Genomic DNA, 17,798 nt, shown 5'->3' with positions numbered 1-17,798 from the left:
CAGAGGACACCTAAAACAGAGAAACGGAGAAATAAGGGAGAAAGATTAAAACTTGGAAAGGTGGTGATATTCGGGGTCCGACAGGTCCCGAATTGCCCGAAGTCCAATCCTCTTCAGTCTCCCAAATCCCCCACTTTCTCTTGGAGCCCGATCTCTGGATCTCCGTAAGTTCTCCAAAAGAAAGAATGCAAAATCCGCCTAAACCTGTCGGCATGACCCTGCCGGGGCCAGAGCTGGCGGAGGTAGCAGTGGCGGTGCGAACCGCAGCACGTAATGTATGCGGCAGCGGCTGGCAGCCCCAAGTAGGCCGGCGCTCCGGCCCCGTCTGCTGACCTCTGGGTGATCCCGGACTCTATGAATTATTGATGAGATATGAGCGTTGATTTCCCCTTTCAGGATGCAAACTCCATTATATTGTTAAAATGGCGATTTAATCGTTGAGAATAGCTTTGGTGTGGGTTTTTTCCCCCAACTCATTTGCGCCTCCTTCCTTTTCATTAAACTCTCTTAATTAAATCCTTTAACAGATTTTAATCACTTTTTGGAGGGAGGGGTAGAAGGAAGGGAAAAGCCATCACTACCCCACCACCAAACACTAAAACAAAACAAGTCCAAAAACCAGAAAAAGATTCTACCTTGGGGAAGTTAAAAGAAAGGTAGGGAGCCTGCGTTAACCTCCCTAGAAAGGTCGCACTGGGAACATCCACCAGAAGATCCATCCATCCAAGGGCTGGGGCAACCTAACTCTGCCATGGAAGAGTCAGGTCTCGGCGGTGTTTAATTGAACCACCACCCCACCCCCACCCCGGAGATTTGGTGTGGGGTCGGACTGTGGAGAGTAAGTCAGGCTTATCCCGCTGAGAAGGGCAAGGACTTCGAGCTTGGGGATGGCCACAGGATTCTGGTGGGAACGACTCTCCAATCCGGGCCCCAGAGGTGCTTAGGAAGATATGTCCCTACTCCTGAAGAGGCCCCCATTTCTCCTCTCCCTTTCCCCAAAGAGCTGGGTTTCCTGGCGTTGTCTGGGTTAATTAATATGGATGGGTAACTGCGCCAAAGAAATCAATAAATCCCGCTGTGTGCAGATCCCAGCCTGAAATCCCATTACTCCTAGAATCTCCCAAAATGGAGAGAGTGACCAGTGGTCTCTCCCCTAACAGAGGGGAGGGATTCTTGCCAGCACTGTCCTCCTTGTTTGGTCATCGTGGTTCCCAGGCTGGGAAGCCCATGCGTCTTCTCCTTTCTGTCCCGAAGGGACTGAGTTTGGGGGAGTGTGTTCAGCGGGCTGTCTTCTCCCTTGCTCTGAATCCTTGGCCATCCGCCCCAGCATCCAGACCCCAGGAATAAAAGAACCAAGCCGGGAGAGGAGCTTCCACTTGGATCTTCTCCCCACACTTTGCCCCACCAGCCCCTACTGAATACGTTCTCACAGCCAGGGAAGGGTTAAGTGTCCCCGCTGCAGTTATGGAGAGGAAGCCCATGAAATATGGGCGCTGGGAACTCCTAGCCCGGCTGGCTTTCCTGTTTACACTTCTTCATACTTCCTCCCACCCTGTGGCCGCGGAGAAACAAAACAAAACAACCAAATAAAGCAAAACAAAAAATTCAGATGGTCTACTGAGTGGTGGTCAAGCTGGCATCGGAGGGGAAAGGGAAACTGCAGCCTTAAGGCCCTCTGCCACCTCCTCCGCCCTGCCGCAGGTCAAGGGTGCGCGGAGGCTGGGCGGCTGGGCGCAAGGATCTGGCCAGATGGTACCAGCCTCCAGCTCAGAAGGTTGAGGCCTGGACCCATTTCAAGAGGGAAAGCGGATGGGAGAGGACAAAAAAGGAGCCGGAGAAGATCTTGGGGAAAGCGGGAGGAGAGAGCGCGGGTCTGGGACAGACGAGAGTTCCTTTGCACCAGAAACCTCTTCTCACCTCTCATCCCCTCCCCCAATGCGTCCTTGTTGGGGTTCAAAAGAGACTGTTGCCCAGAGAGCCTGAAGTGGGGAAGAGGAAAGCCCAGCTAGGGTCTCTTCTCCAAGATCCACTTAGAACAGGAGACCCTCCAAGGGTTTTGGCCTCCGCTGTGAAATGGGCACCCCCGCCTGCCCACCCCGGGGCTGCTCTTAGCCATTCTGGAAAATCTGTCAAGATATGCCCAGCAGATGTCCCTGGGCCGCCCACCCTACACACTCTTTATCAGAGTTCACAGGACTGACATGAGAGGGGGCAAAAAAATCTTCAGAGGTCGGCCTGGTGGTCTGGGGTTTCTGAAAGAGGGAGGCCAGGAGTACATACAATAAATAGGATAGGGCTTCCCAGGAGGCCGCGGGCGGGATTCTGTTCCTGCTGCATGCTTCCTCTGCACCTCACTTAACCCATTTGCCTTGTCCAGAGTGGAAGCCTGTGGAAGCTTTGCCTGGAAATTTATTAGTATTTTATATGGTGCTGGGAACCCTTGAGGACCTGAGCAGAGCCTCCTTCCCAGGAGATACAAATGCTCCATCATTCTTGGGGAGATATGCCTTCAAATCAGGATGAGGACCCCAAGCTGTCTGTCCTGTTTGCTCTCAAAGCCTGTGAAGGGTCTCCTGTAAGTCAGGCCAGGGCAGGGATTGAAGAACTCAGGGAACAGAGAGCAGCTGCAGGAGAGAGGTGAGAGAAAGAGAGTGGGACTGTCCTTAATGAGAAATGGAGGGAATCTAGTGACCCTCTCCCTATCCCAAAGATCAGAAACCCCTTAAGATGCCGCATGTCCAATTCCAGGCACTATCCACAGGAATTGGTAAGCTGAATCAAGAGCTGGCGGGCTGGCGAAAGCAGGAGTGACAGGGTGGTTGACCCTATAGGTCTTAAAATCGGGGAGTCAATTTGGTGAAGGGGCCTCTGGTTTTTAGAAGATGGTTGACTGATCCTTAGAAAATAACAGAACCCTGAAGGTCAAATCATGAAATCCCTCTGGTGTGTGGTACCACAAAACATAGAGGCTTTTAAGGGTATGGTGGGGAGAGAAGAGGAAAGGAGAGGAGAGGAAAGGAAAGATAGCACCTTTCCAATTTTCTCTCCCAGCTCGAGTCCCTTTTTCCCTCCGGACAGCTGAAGGTCTATTTTCTTGAGTGAGTTTTATTTATGGGAGGATTGCCATGGATCTACTAAAACACCTAACTCCGCTAGGCAAGGGGAGAAGGTCTCCCTTTCCACCCATTGCTGGCGAGGAATTAGGTTTTGGATTTGAGGGGATTGCCCTCCTCTATCCGCTCCCCACTCTGACCTCAGGACCCTACTTAGAGCCAAGCTTGTGACCAACAGGCTAAAGTGGAATGCAAAAGCACCACGCTCCCTATCCTGGATAGCCCTGATGAGGCCAGGGAGAATGGAAGGTACCCCCTTTCATGGGGTTCAAAGATCTGAAAACCAGAAAGTGCCCCAGTACAAGGCAGCCCACAGCAGCTGGATTAGCCTTCCCGGCGCTTTTTCTCAGCTCAGATGTATCCAGATAAAAGTGCCCAGCGGCGCGCCCACACACACCCCTGACAAATGAATGTCATAAAGTTTCTTTCCTGGGGTTGGGGAGATGTCTGTCTGAAGATATCCAGCAGTGAAGTGGCCCCACAAGGGGCCCTTCTTTCACCAGTACACACCCCTCCTTCTTACCTTCTAAATTTCCAAGGGCACTGAAGGAACCCACACAAGCCTTTCCCCTACAACGAGTCAGACACTATTGCAAATAAAAAACAGGCACCCCAACCACTGAGGCCTTATTGAACTGGGTGCCCCCACTTCAGACACCCAACTTGTCAGAACTTGGTGCAAAAAGCAGACTAAATTTCCCCCACTTATCCTACAGCCCTGCCAGAGGCAAGATTTCCTTCCCCAGTTCTCCGCCCCGAAATTGCAAAGGGAAAAAGTGAAAGCTGGAAGCAACTTACTGCGGGAGTGCTGGGCCTCGGCTGCCGCCACTGCCTTCTGGGCTGGGAGAGCCCTCACCTACCTCTGCCCCCTTCCCCACCACAGCGAGCAGTTAAAGTGTCACTTAACATTCTGGAGAATGTGAAATATACCGCGCGGTGTCAACTCCCCAAAACCATAAAACTAACTTTATGGACCTCACGTGACTTTCTCGAGCCAGTGAGGGGTATCTGTCTGACTTCTCGGCGATTTTTACGATCTAACTTCAAGATAAAACCCCTATCCATTTGACATCTAAATGTCATAGCGACTTTTGGGATAGTTTGCTATGGACAAAGGGGGACAAAGTCAAGGGGTGAGGGGGGAAGGAGGGCCCAGTAGAGCCTCCACGACCCTCGGCTTTCTCCTCACCAGCTTCCCCTCCCCCCAAGTCCTGTAAGAAGTTGGGCCAAGCTGGAAGGGATTGAACGGGTAAGTGTCCAGACTTGACTCTTGTGCTCAGGGTGGAGGCTGACTTGGATGGAGAAGGACTGGGCCCTGGCCCTGGGCCAGTCTGGCTGTAAGGGGAACCAGGGGTCTTCCAGGAGGGACCCCAACTCCTAATCAAGAGGGAAAGTCAGGCTGCTGGAGAAAGGGAGCCCTGGATAGGTGCAGAGAAGACTGAGGGTGAGAGGAAATCTTTGAAATCTAGTTGATTTTTTTCCCCTTATTGGGTGGCAGAGCTGAATTCAAAGCAGGGGACAGAGGGGTTGGGTAGGCCTGTACCACTCTCATCTGTCCAGGAGCTTCCTGCTCAGGACTTAGGCCCAAATTACTTTCCCTGAAGAGGTTTCCTGACACTTTTCTGGCTGGCTGTTGGAAGGCCAGGGTGGAGTCCAGCTCAGCCTTTCCCTTGCCCCAGCCCCATGAGGGGTTTCTGGGCCTCTCAGTCTTCCAGGCATGAAAGCCTGTCCTCTGGTCCAAGCACCACTGACCAAGCCAGGGACTTAGGTGGCTGAGAGGGGCTGCTGGTGAGCTTTCCCTTCTCTAGCTCTATCAAGAATGGTCTAGGGTATGCCCTGTGACGGGAGACGCAGGCTCCCAGAGAAAAGACAAGTGGAAGGGCGGTGGAGTAGGGGAAACATTTATTTGACTTCAAGGAAAGCTACAAACAAATACCAAAAGCGAATCACTGAGACAGGCTGGGCAAAGACAGATTTCACACGTAGCACAGCATCCACTCGCTCACTGCAAATGGTCTTGGAAGCGAAATGGGTTAGGGGGAAAGGGATGGGTCTGACCCAGACTACCCCCATATTTACAAGCTTTGGGCCCTCTACGCCAGACCTATGGATTCACAGAGAAATACACAAGACATTTTACACTGAGGATTATTTTTGTTTCCGTACACTCCCAGATCAGGCCTTGTGGGGCCTACCCAGGTGGCAGGAACTCAAATCTCACTATTTACCTTCCCTCTTCTCAACATCACCCCCTTGGTCCTCCCTGGCTGCTTCCCACCCCAGAACCAAGCCACTGGGAGACTTGGGCCCAGGGAATAGAGAGGGAGGAGGCAGAGGAGGGTGGAAAGAGACAGTCATGGACTCCATCTCCGAGGCCAGCTCAGCTGGGCCCCAGTGCTGCGGCACCACCCCACCTCAACTGCTGCCCCTTAGAGAAGTTTCAAGCTGAAACTCAAAATACAGCGATCATCCTTTTATAAATAAGTTAGAACAAGATGGGGAGGGGAAAGTTCACATTAAACATGCGAGTTTCTTTTCTTCCTGGGGGAAGGAGTGCAACCACAGACACGAACATTCAGAAACACTGGTGGATTTGGGATGAGTGGAGGGGAGTGAGGAGCATGGAGGGAAAATAATAATTATCATCATTATTAACAATAATAACAAGATTAACCAGTCCAGGAGAGAGGGAGCCACAGGAAGACCTAAGACCAAACGAAAAATCGTAACACAAGGCCAGAGCAAGGCAGGCTCGTGGGAACCGGTCCTCAGCGGGCGGCGGCAGCGCGGGGAGGCTCAGAGGGGCCGGGGCTGGGGGCGGCACGGGCTCTTGGGCCGCCCAGGACTCCTCCCGGAGGGCTCAGGGCTGGAAGGCGCTGCCGGCTGTAGCCAGGCTCATACTTTTCAGTTTGTTGTCTTTCTTCCACTTCATGCGCCGGTTCTGGAACCAGATCTTGATCTGGCGCTCGGAGAGGCAGAGCGCGTGGGCGATCTCGATGCGCCGCCGCCGCGTCAGGTAGCGGTTGAAGTGAAATTCCTTCTCCAGCTCCAGGGTCTGGTAGCGGGTGTAGGCGGTCCGGGCCCTTTTCCCGTCTGGCCCGGTCATATCTGGAGCAGACAGAGTAGAGCCCGCGAGGCAACGTTATTCCGGTTAAAGGAGGGGGCACTGGGTGGGAGGGGGCGTGGAGCAGGACCCAGGCGTCCCCGGCCCCCAGCTCACTGCAGCTCCAATCTTCCCCACTCCAGATGCCCCGCATCCAAGCTCCCTTTCTGCACCCCCTTCTCCTGCAGACCCCACTTCTGCCAGCAGCGAAAGCACTCGGCTTTGTCTCTGTCTCCCTCCCTGTGCCTCACCCTTGGCTGGGCTCAGGCGGCCGCTGGCCCCGGGAGGGAGGAGAGTGCCTGCACTCTTGCCCTGGAAAGCTCGTTTGACTGCTTGCCCCTTCTTTGCTGGCGGCAGTCTCAAATTTTCGGGGGTAAACAGGACCCTTCCCCATCTTATATAAACCGGATCCTTCATTTGAAAGCTAATACAAGCTGGGCGAATAAAATCTAAGCCGAGTCTGGGAACAAATTATTAAAAATATTCCTCCCCCAGCTAAAGACCTTCTTTGGCTCTGTCCCCCGAGCCATGAGGACCCTCTTAGAGACTTCTCCCTCTCTGGAAAAAAAATAAATCTATATTCGAGGAAAAGCCAAGCTCTCCTTGCCCTGCCTCCCCCCACCCCCCAAACGCAGAGAAGACAAAAAAAGAGCGAGAATTACCATGGCTGATGTGAAGCTTCCTCATCCAGGGGAATATCTGCGGAGTCTGCCCCTCGGGTGCGGCTGTGGAGGTGGCCATGGGTTCTGGCTGTGCCCGAGCTAGGCTCGGGCTGCTTAGCTGGCTCGCCGCTTCCTCAGGCTCCGAGGACGCGCTGGCCTCGTCTATTTCGGTGAAATTGGCGCTGGAGCTGGCCGGGGTCGCCTGGTCGGAGGGGGACGAGGCAGAGGGCTTGGCGCCGTGGCTGTCGCCGTTGGTGCAAGGCAGGGACTCGGGCGAGGACAGGGAGCAGCTCGACGCCGCTGGCCTGAAGCGGGGCTCCTGGGCGGGCGCGGGGAAGGCGCGCGAGCTCTCGCCCACCGCCCCAAAGTGGCTGGAAGAGGCCGAGGAGCGGTTGACGCTGAGGTCCATCCCATTGTAATTGTAGCCGTAAGAGCCGGTGTGCATGGCAGCGGGATCCCTGTAAGAGCCGCTCAGAGAGCTGCCACTGCCATAATTTAGCAACTGATAGTCCGGGCCATTTGGATAACGCCCCGAGAAGGAGTTTACAAAGTACGAGCTCATTTGGGTGATTTTGGAGGGCTTGATTTGTGGATCGTGGTCGTTATAACCCTGTGCTTCACGATTTATGATGTATTAATGAATTATAGCGATGCACTGTACTTCGTTTTGCTATGTATGCGGCCAAATATGGGGGGGGGCCTGGAAGGGGGATGGGGGGGCGTTAGGGAATCACGTGCTTTTGTTGACCAGTCGTAAATTCTCGCTGATGACCTCAAGAGGTAATTCATGCTCTATGGTTACAAATAATGACGATCCGAGAATCGTTAGGGCCGATTCAATGCGAGCCTCCGAGAGAGGGGGAAAAAAGAAGGGGGAGAAACAGGGAGAAGGTTGGCGGTGGCCTCTGAGCAGAGCGCGCCACCTCCCGGTGATCGGCGGGAGCGCGGGCCCCAGACTGCCATGGCGGCGACGACTGCCTCCCTGCTGGCTCCCCGCAACCGCCAGGCGAGAAAGAAACCCGGCCCAGGCTCACACGCAGGCTTGAGTCTTTTAGAAGAGGGACCGGTTGAGCCTTTATCCGCTTTCTTGAGAGTGGGATAACTTCTATTTATGTTCTTCTCCCTGTCATTATTATTTTAACTCTGGATGAGATGATCAAACATTGAGTTGCTTTTCCCTTACTCGGGTTTTGCAAGTCTCTGAGTTGGGGGTGGAAATGGGGGAGAGGGTTGAAAGAGGTGTGTGATAAACAATTATTGCCACGGGGTCCTCCCCCTTCTCACGCGAGCTCCGGCTGGTCTTCCTAACGGGGCTGCCGTGGCCCATTCACAGCGCCCAGGCAGAGCCGGCAAGGCTGGGCCAAGGGTTCAAAGGAGAAACTTTCGCTTCTCCTATGTCCCTTAGAAGTTTGGAATCCTCTTCCAGACCTCCTCCTCATGCTTAACCCCGCCTGGGGAATGGCAGAGCAGGATGGGGATCCCAGAGAACGAGCACGCCTGGGGTTAAGAGGCCTAGCTGTGGGGAAAACGGTAACGGCGACCGCGTCGGTGTCCGGGGTTTGCGTGGCAATGTGGTTTTCAGAGTTTGGGATCAAGGCAGGATCCTTTCTCCTCCTCACCAGATACCGGCTGTTGCGTCGGGAGGCCCCGCTCGACGACCCTCGCGGGCGTCCGGGTAGTGTCAGAATGTGCCCAGCGCCCAATGCCTTCCCCAGGAAGGGGTTCCGAGGACCGGCGGCGCCTTGCTGAGTGCATTGCGCAGCCAAAGATCGCCGCAGCTGGGCCCCTTCTGCCGGGCGGCTATTTTCTTTAAAAATAAAAAAGGGAGAGAGGGAGGAGGAAGAAAGGAAAACAGTGTCCGCAGCTTGCCGCCTGGGTGTGGGTGGGAGAGAATGGTCGTTTTTGTTTGAGGAGATGAGACCGAACTGCCCGATCACCTGGCTTCCTACCCTCAGGTCTCCAATGAGCAGGGGAAAGTCGTGCCCTTCAGCCAACGCCTGCCTATGGCTTCGCATTCTCTTACTCCTCGCTGAGCTCCTACTCGAAGCAGGAAGCTTTCAGCTGTGGGTGGAGATACCCCGCGACCCTGATTTGGTCTCAGAGCCACAGGCCAGGAGCCGAGGGCCAAGGCCGGCGGTAGACCAGGCCATGTGGGCAGGCCACAGGCCACGACCCGGGTGAGCGGGAGGACAGAAAAGCGCTGCTCAAGCTATACATCCGCCTGGCTAAGTCTCTGCAGGGGATCCTGGCTGGGAGGCCTCTGTGCTGTCCCTCGTGCCAGGGACAAACGAGGAAAAGCTAGAGAACAGGAGGGAAACGACCTTTCTCAGTCCCCCAAGACTGCCCTTGGAGAGGCCATTCTGAGCCTCAGAACCCGCGAGGCGCAGCGCTGGAGCTTGGGCAGAACGGCTCCAGCCTTTATCTCAACTGTAACTTCCGAGTCCTGTCGGGCCCGCTGGGGCCTACCAGACTCCTGCCTTTGCTGCGGAGTTTCCGGCAAGGCACCACAGGGTGGCTGTAGGGGTGGGGAAGTGGCAGGGGAGGAGCAGAGGTGACTGAGCGGCGAGTTTTTACTTCTTTATTATCATCATTAATAATAATATTAATATTATTACCGAAGTATTTCACGTCCCGAGCTAAGACAAGACTACAAACACAACACATAGAAAATTAATAAAATAGAACTTTGTTTTCTTCTGAGGCTCCTCTTCTTACTTCTAGGTAGTATGTGCTCCTTCCAGTGGCTTTGGGGGGTAGGGGGTAGGAGAGAGGTCTGGGGTTAGGGAGTCTTCGAGGCCCCCGCTGAGGGGACTGCGAAGCTACCATTGAAACCGTGCACGGGGGACATGGACGAAATGAGACGCGACACGGACAAGAGTGTTTTTTGCTCTGCTTCCAGGAAACATCAAGTGAGTCCGGTCCTCAGTTCTCACGGGTTGGAGGGGGGCTGATGGGGCTGAGGCGGGTTCCACGCAGATACAGGGGGCGCACGGGGTGCCGGGTGGGCTCAGGAGGCACAGCCTCCCAGCTCACAGCGAGAGCTCTGCAGGTGGGGGCGTCCAGGAGAGCGCTGGGCCCCACCTGTCTGTGCTGGAGAGCAGGTCCCTGGGCTCCCCCGCCTGCAGAGCCTTCTCGGGGCTCTCCGATGCCCACGGGCTGCCCACAGGCCTCTCCTTTCGCGTCCCCCCTCCCTTTCCAGCGCCTTCACTCCGCTGGTTTTTCTTCCTCCTCCTCCGCACTGAGCTGAGAGGCGCTGAGCAATTTGCTCTCCTTTTTCCACTTCATGCGCCGGTTCTGGAACCAGATCTTGATCTGGCGCTCGGTCAGGCACAGGGCGTGCGCGATCTCGATGCGCCGCCGCCGGGTCAGGTAGCGATTGTAGTGAAACTCCTTCTCTAGCTCCAAGGTCTGATAGCGCGTGTAAGTCTGGCGGCCGCGCCGACCGCTGGGCCCAAAGGAGGAACCTGTTACGCAGAGAAGAGATGCTGAGGCCTGAGGTCACTAGGGCTAGAGTCCCCCTCCCCCACTCGCCTCTCAAACAAGGACTCCAGCCTGTCCCGGGATGCCCTCCAATCTCACGTTCCCTGCCCACCCCCCTCACCCTCCAGCGCCCCCTCCAGATTCCCTCCGGGTCTCCTAGGCCTGCGATTCCGGTCTAGACTCATGGTGGGGGATGGGAGGAGCAGTTTAAAATCCCACCTGAGTCTAGGGGGAGGGGCTGGGAAAGTATACTGGCCAGGTGTGTCTCTTCCTGGCCGGATCTTTTTTTCCCCATCCTTCTAGCTTCCCCACCACCGTGTGATAGATTCCAGCCCTTAATCCGTAATGACGTGGATCGATCCATAGTCGGCATTAACGGCTCCTCACTTTCGTGTCCCGCTAATGGACATCAATTTGGGACTTAAGGCCGACAAATAATCCAACCTGAGACCCAGGCGCCTGCTTCTGCCACTTTCCCCCTCCGCCCGCTACCCCGCTCTTTCTTACCCTTATTCTCCCTCCGTCTTCTGACTACCGCCCCTTTCCTCGTTCCTCATCTTTCCCCAACCCCCCACCCCCAGGGAAACACAGTTCGGGACAAGTCCACTCTCCCTCGACAGCGTCACGCCGCCCCCCTTCCCGTGACGCACTCGGTTTTTAATGGAACAATCTTTGGATGGGGGACCCTACCAGGTCTGGGGGCGCAAGGGAAAGCCAAGCGCATGACTGCGGCCCTTGCCCCCTGCCCTGACTCGCAATCCCTGCTCTGGCCTGCCACCCCCGAGAGCCCACTCGCTACCCTGCCTCCGAGTGCGGCTGGGACTTTGCAAACTTTGTAACAACTGAGGGTGAGAGGACAGAGCAGAAGCCCCAGTGCAAGCGCCCCATCTTCCCTTCATTCCTAACTGAGATGCCCACCCCGCATCCAGTTGGAGAATGGGGGGTTGCTACTTCTGTCTCCCGAGGTGGGGGCCCGCAGGGGTCGCAGCGACGGCGGAGTCTCACTCACTGTTGCACGAATTCATCCGCTGCATCCAGGGGTAGACGGGCGTGGAACACTTCTGCTCCTCAGGCTCGCCGAACACGCTCTTATCCTGTGCACAGTCGGACTTCCGCGGCTCCGGGTGGAAGGGGGGCGGCTCGTCGGCGCCCGAGAGAGCGCAGGCCGACTCCTTCTCGCGGTAGAAGGCCGGCGCCGGGCCATAGTCGCAAGGCGCCGCTCGGCCATAGCCGCCGCCCGCCGGCGGGTAATAGGAGGAGGCGGCAAAGCCCTTGTCCTGGCCGGGCCCGGGCCCATAGGGCGCAGGGTAGTGCCTCAGCGGGTCCGCATAGCCCGACGAGTAGAGCGGTAGCTGGCCCAGGAAAGACTCCTGCCCGCTGGCCAGAGTGACGGGGAAGGTGGAGTTCACGAAATAGGAACTCATTGGGAGGGAGGCGCGCACGGCCGCTGCTGCTCCGCCGGGTTTATGATTTGTTGTGTTTTATAGTCCGAGCGCCGCGCCTATTAGTAGTATATCTGAGATTGGGTTTTAGCTGAGGGGGGATGGCGAGGTGCCAGTGAGGGCCAGAAGGAAATACAACCATCTGATCCAACACTGACCAATGGCAGAGGCAGGAATTGTCAAATAGCACCCAGGAGGAGCGCAGCCGGCACGAGGGACCCGCGCACAAACCTATCAACCTTTTTTTCCTCCTTCTCCTTTCTCTCTCTCTCCCCACAACCCGACGCGTCCTGTTCCACCTACGTAGGATCTGCGAAAGAAGCGTCTGTGCCTTTGAGGGAGGAGGGAGCTTTGGGTTGAGACCACCCCACTCCCCAGTGATTAAATAAATATAACCTCCCCTCCCCACGCAGAATAGGGAAAAGTTAATTGTGTTTTCAGAAAAGTTAACCCCTGCGTTGCTTGAGTCCCATTCCCTCAAAGGAAGGGTGGGTAACCATCCCTGAATCTCAAATTTCAATCTGGCTAGAAAGGAACTAAAAGAGACGGTTTCTAGGGTTTTGTGTTGGTCGCAGGGGAGAAGAGTTCTCTGCTAATTAGCATTGTCTTCAGAAAGAGAGTCGAAGAAGAAACCATCTCCTTCCCAGGTTTTGAAAACCGTTTTTTTTTCCTGTTTCTCAGATTTTTTCTGTCTCCTCCAAGCCCAGGGTTATTATTCCTGCTTCTCCACAACTCTTATGGTCTGAGGGGCAGGCCAGAGCCTGCTGCCCAGAAGACCCGAGGGCAGGGAAACAGGAGGAGGGTCTTCTCCCTCTGGCTCTGCGGCTAGGCTAGGAGCTTTTTGGAAGTCTATGGTTGCTGCTGCCCAAGACATCTCGCCTGGTTCTAGTATGCACCACTTGCTCTTGGCACGGGGAGGAGCACTGGAGAAAGGGATTAGCCCTCTCCTCACTTAGGGATACGGAGAGGAGGTGTGAGGGGTGACCCCCAGCCTAGATTTTCTGATCCCTATCCTGCCAGCAATCCTCACTCCACCCCCACGTCTTACCCAAAAGATATAAGAATATCCTGAGCTACAGAGTCTTAGGAATCAAGGTTGTCTCAGAAAGTGGATATAGGGAAGAAAGTGGTCCTCCAATTTAGGGTCCTCAAACCCTCCTGATATTTGAGGCGATCAGAGACCACTGGGAAGAGAGGCGCCCTTGCACCTTTTCCAAGTCTCTTCAGAAGCTGGAAGTTCTTTTTTAAATCAATTATTTCCCAAGACTTGATTATGGTTTGGTTTTATAAAGAGGGAAGGGTGTTAGGGTCCTCCTGGGGACTTAGCAGGCAGCTTACAACTAACTATCAGCCTGCATCCCCTCTCCAGATGCTCACCGCCCTTCTGTCTCAGCATTTGTACAATCCTTCCCACATCTCATGTTTGTATCACCAGCTTTGCTGTGCGTGGTTCAAGTTTGGGTGTGTGAGAGAGGATATGTCTCTGGCTCTCTCATCTAAGGAAAATCAACATTGAAGCCAGGCTGGAGGCCTGAGCCACAATGTGTTTTTCAACATTCTAATATGCATGTGGTTGCCAGGCAGTACCTTTGGACCTGGAGCCAGGAATGGGCCAGGTTGTAGGATAAAATCTGATGAAGGGACCAAGCTGAGCTTCCTCTCTACCTTGCCTTTTGGGTTCCGTTTGGTGGGCCAGCTCTAGCCATTGAAGATGACACAAGACACTAGGGAAAATAGTAGAGGGCTGAGGTTGGTGACTAAGGGCAAGAATGCGAATGGTTGTAAAGTGGCCTATAAGGCTTCCTGAATTCAGGACAACTTCTAGGCTCCACTTTCATGACCAAGTGGTGATCCCTTCCCAGCCTGATTCTATGGCCGTTTTATTAAGATTTAAGAAAATAAACGCAAGCCTCCTAATGAGGGAGAATCATAAATGCTCCAATCTAGCTGTGATTGGGCCCACTCCTGAAGAGGAATGGGGAACATTTGGGCAGGGGGAGCAAGATGGGAGAGTGCCTAGATACACCTCCCCCTTCTCTGCCACTGAGGCTGGACCTTGGGCCTCAGCCCTCTCTGCCTCCTTCCTGACCACAATGTCCTCATCTTAGGACTAGAAGGTTTGGGCTTGCGTGTGGAGCCTGGACAAAGTAAGGTTCCCCTTGAATATAGAAGCCCCTTGTGATATAGAAGCAGGAAAATAATTGCCTTATCCTTAGAGTCATAGCCCCAAATTAACCTCACCTCTGCAGGTTGCCTGTCCTGAGATGGAGCCGCAAAGGCAGGGCCTGGGCGCCTGGAGTCCGGCATGAAAGGAAATAGCGCCTCATCGCTCTTATCTAAGCTCAGAGGTATTTATGAGCGTTTATTCCTCTGATCCGTTTGTTTGGGAGAAAGAGCAGGCGGGCAGAGCTGGGCCAGAGACCGCCTGGTTTCTGGAGCCAGATCTCTAGAATCTGTCTGTGGTTCGGTCCACTGCCGCCCACGTCTGTCTGTCTCCAAGGGGGTATATGTAAATACACAGCAACACAGCCCATCTGCCAGTGTGGGGTGTCTCTCCCTGCCTCCATGAGATAGCGTGTGTATGGGGAGGTGGATATAAATGTGTACCAAGTCTTGAGTACACAACAGAAGGATGGTACAGAAACCCCACAGGCAGGATTTTTAATTGTAGTTTTCTGTGCTGCAAATCTACACTCCTGTGGATGCACACATTCCAGCTCCCAGGGAAATGTCTTGGTTGTGTTCAGCTCAGGAGTAAAATTCTCCTGTACCAGCAACCTCAGGGAGGGGTATTTGCCTGTATGTATGTGGAGGGGAGGGGAGATTGAGACATTGTCCAGGCTTCCCTTCGCCTCTCAGCTACAAAGCTCCCACCACCTCCAGCTCTTTGGGTTGTGGGCACCTTCCCCCACCACTTTCCCAACTCTGACTACGATGGCGTGAATTAAAACATCACAACCCAAATCTGTGATTCTCTGGATTTGAGGAACATAAATGTTCCCAGAGGGAGCAGTGTGGCCTCTTCCAACCTTTGGGAGCTGTTTAGATGGGACAGGCCCTTAAAATGGGCCGGTCCAGAGCGGTACAAAGACATAATTTCCATTATGCAAATGAGCGGCAACGTCCCAGATCTACCGGTGGGGAGGGCGGCAGTGCTCAGCTCGCTCTCCCTGTTCCCACCCCCTCAGGTCTGCCGGCACCCTAAGAGCCCTGAAGTGTTTCAACACTGTACCAGACGCCTTCCCTTCTATATCTGTCCTTTGGATTGCCCACAAGAAAAAAATCCCCGAGGGGCCCAAGACTTTCGGGGCGTGCTCCCTCGGGGCCTCCCTCATTGGGCCGGGCCTTCTAGCCGCCAGGAAGTCATTCTCCCTGCGGAAAAGCTGAAAGGGCTTCTTTCCCTGCGGCCCAGACTCACCCCGCGCTAACGGCGCGGGGACGACAGCCGCCGTGTTTGCCCCCAGCACCGCTGGGCCCCTGGACCTCGGCAGCTCCTCCAGCTCCCAGGCCAGACCCTGGTAACACCTCGGCCTGCCTGGCACTACAGGCAATTTCCTGGAGCCCCCGCCCAGGAACCAGGGCCACAGCACCTTGAAAGGAATGGCCAGAGCTTCCTCCTGCGGCTTGAAAGTCCGGGCTAATCAGTAACCCGTGAGACAGGGGCCAATATTCAAACGCGGCAGCAGAGGCAAGGACCCCCGCCCTCGCCACCCCTTCTGGGAAAGCGGGTGTGAAGGGTCCGGCAGGAACGGAAATTACGATGGTTCGGTTCCTTAATGATTGAGCTCTACTCCTCCCAATTTTCCCCCAAAGCATATTTGTGTCGATTTCGCTTGAAACGATCGAGAGTGAGGGAGGGGCCCACACTCACTTGCAGACACCATCAGTTTCCAGAAAACTCGGCTCAATTCCTTCATCACGGACTCACCGGCCAAGGGACTGGCCAAGACCCACAAGCCAACCGGGAGAACACAGACCCGGTTGTCTTTTGACAACCGAGTGGAACTGCCGGGCCGGCGCCTCCTCAGCTGGACCCTCCCTTGGCCGAAAAGAAAACCAAATAAACCTTGAACAGCCTTGGCCTCGGATCTCGGAGCGGCCCGGATAATCCCCTCTCCCACCTGCAGTGGGAGGGTGGGGGCTCACGACAGTGATTCCCCAACCCTTCGTTTCAGGGCCCCCTGCCCGCGGGATGCAGTATTAGTCCTCTTTAAATATGTCCTAGAAAAAACAGCTTCCCCAGCCAGCCGCCAGGTTTGGAACCGGGATGGGGCGGGCGAGCAGTTAGGGGACTCTTGTTCTCTAATCCACACGCCGGCGGGCGGGAACCAAGATCCAGCGGAAAGCGACAATCTGGGCCCGAATTCCCCCAAATCCCACGGAACCTGAGCCGCCAGGCTCCAGGCGTCCGGCGTGGTTCAGGCAGCGTCGCGGGACTTGCCGAAGCCGCATGTCTCCAAACGGACGGTAGATGGCAGCAAACCGCATAATTTGGGTCAGAGCAAACTGTCTGAGGGATGATTTATACCCCGTCGAGACTACAGGAGAAAAAGACCTTTAGTCTGGGTGGGTTTGGGGAATTTTTTCCTTTGAGAATAGGCTCCGAGTGCCATGGGTGCTGACTGAGAACTTCTCTGGCTACGCAGCGAGGGGTCCCTCCAGGCATCCAGTCCAGGCTGGCTGGGAGGGCATCTACCTGGGCCTCCAGAGGCCCCCTCCCGCGCTACAAGTGGCTGTGTCCCTCTCTTCCCAGCTCAGGACTGTGAGGACCAATATTGCCCTCCACATCCCCAGACCCCGCAATCCCTGGGCAACCAGAGGCCCGAGGCTGAACGCTCTGCGTCTGGTCTTTTTAAAAAAAGAAAAGCAATCACCTATTCATGCAAACAAAACTAAATCAGTCTCCCCTGCCCTCCGCGCCCAAAGTCTCTTATCTCTTGGCTTACAGCTTCCGCAGAAGCCCTCTCACTCTATTTTCAAGTCCTCACCTAGCGGCTTGTGCCTTCTTGCACTCAGTCAGCTACTTTAGGAATCTCAGTCTCTGGCCCGAAGGTTCTTCCCCCCACCCCCGCGCCCCCTCCAGGAGGCCTGGCTGGGTAATGAAATCAGGCGCCGGAGGAACAGAACAAGTTGCCTGAGCTCAGCGGCAAGGAAGCTTTCCAGTCCCGACACCATTAGGTCCCCTAATTTAATTTTCTTATTTTCTTTTCTTTTTTGTTTGTGTTTACAAGCCTAAAACAACAACACGCTAAACAGCTTCTTCACAATTACCAGGTTTGGATCCAGGAAAGTTTGAAACGTTTCCACATCAAACACACACATGGCAATTTTCTCTTCCACCGAAATCCATACACCCCATATCAATAAAACACAAGTAATAGAATCAATATTGCACAAAACCAACACGCTGTAACCTACCGCGTTAAAAAAAAACGCACAAAATTGTCTCAATGCAGAGCAAGGCTCCAAAACCAACACGCTGTAACCTACCGCGTTAAACACACACACACACACACACAAAACACACACACACACAAAATTGTCTCACTGCAGAGCAAGGCTCCCTCCTCAGGAGTGGCGAGAGACCTGGGCATTCTCAGGCGGGCTTCCTGGGGAGGGGGAGGTGTCTCTCGATTTGGGTGTCTCCACTTACAGCCCTTTAATTTCAGAAATGTCTCCTCCGAAGGGAGATAATGAGCATTTCTCTGTATATTGTCCTTTCTGTGTCTCTCTAGCCGCCTCCTCGCCCTCGCCGGCCTCTGCGGAGATTCCAGGCCCTCCAGAGACCAGGACGTCCCTCAGCGCCACCGCCCCTCGTGCCAATGCTGCCGGGAAACTGCCGATACCCAAACCGGGCAAGAGAACCGCGCGAGGGCAACCGGGGGAGGCCGGAACGAGGGAGGGGTGGTGGGAGGGGGAAGGGGCGCAAACCCACAGAGGCCATAGCAACCGGCTTCTGCCAGCGCCCTGAAGCCTCGACACCCCCATCCTCTTTCGC

General features: G+C 54.9%; 3 protein-coding genes across 4 annotated transcripts in view; all 3 read right to left on the bottom strand.

Annotated features, from left to right (window-relative positions):
- HOXB3 (homeobox B3) overlaps nt 1-17,798 on the bottom strand; it is a 53,759-nt gene that overhangs the window by 35,545 nt on the left and 416 nt on the right. Inside the window, exon 1 of one of the 2 annotated variants that reach the window (XM_074320787.1) lies at nt 3,912-4,021. The exons of the other annotated variant lie outside the window; for it this stretch is intronic. The gene's annotated coding sequence lies outside the window, so the exon portion shown is untranslated. Of the gene's footprint in view, nt 1-3,911; nt 4,022-17,798 lie in introns of those variants that run through there. 2 annotated transcript variants of the gene reach the window in all.
- Nucleotides 4,999-9,291, bottom strand: HOXB5 (homeobox B5). The gene is made up of 2 exons (XM_019740671.2): nt 6,879-9,291; nt 4,999-6,221 (listed from the first exon to the last, which is right to left on the bottom strand). Exons 1-2 carry the CDS (start codon nt 7,438-7,440, stop codon nt 5,974-5,976), a joined length of 810 nt encoding a protein of 269 aa, XP_019596230.1. The 5' UTR covers nt 7,441-9,291; the 3' UTR covers nt 4,999-5,973.
- HOXB6 (homeobox B6) lies at nt 9,443-17,562 on the bottom strand. Its single transcript, XM_019740672.2, has 2 exons — nt 11,368-17,562; nt 9,443-10,342 (listed from the first exon to the last, which is right to left on the bottom strand). Exons 1-2 carry the CDS (start codon nt 11,780-11,782, stop codon nt 10,083-10,085), a joined length of 675 nt encoding a protein of 224 aa, XP_019596231.1. The 5' UTR covers nt 11,783-17,562; the 3' UTR covers nt 9,443-10,082.

Source organism: Rhinolophus sinicus, linkage group LG15, assembly GCF_036562045.2.
Source record: "Rhinolophus sinicus isolate RSC01 linkage group LG15, ASM3656204v1, whole genome shotgun sequence".
Classification (NCBI taxonomy): Eukaryota; Metazoa; Chordata; class Mammalia; order Chiroptera; family Rhinolophidae; genus Rhinolophus; species Rhinolophus sinicus.
Note: the sequence above shows the minus strand (reverse complement) of the source record. Positions and strands in the feature narration are given on the sequence as shown.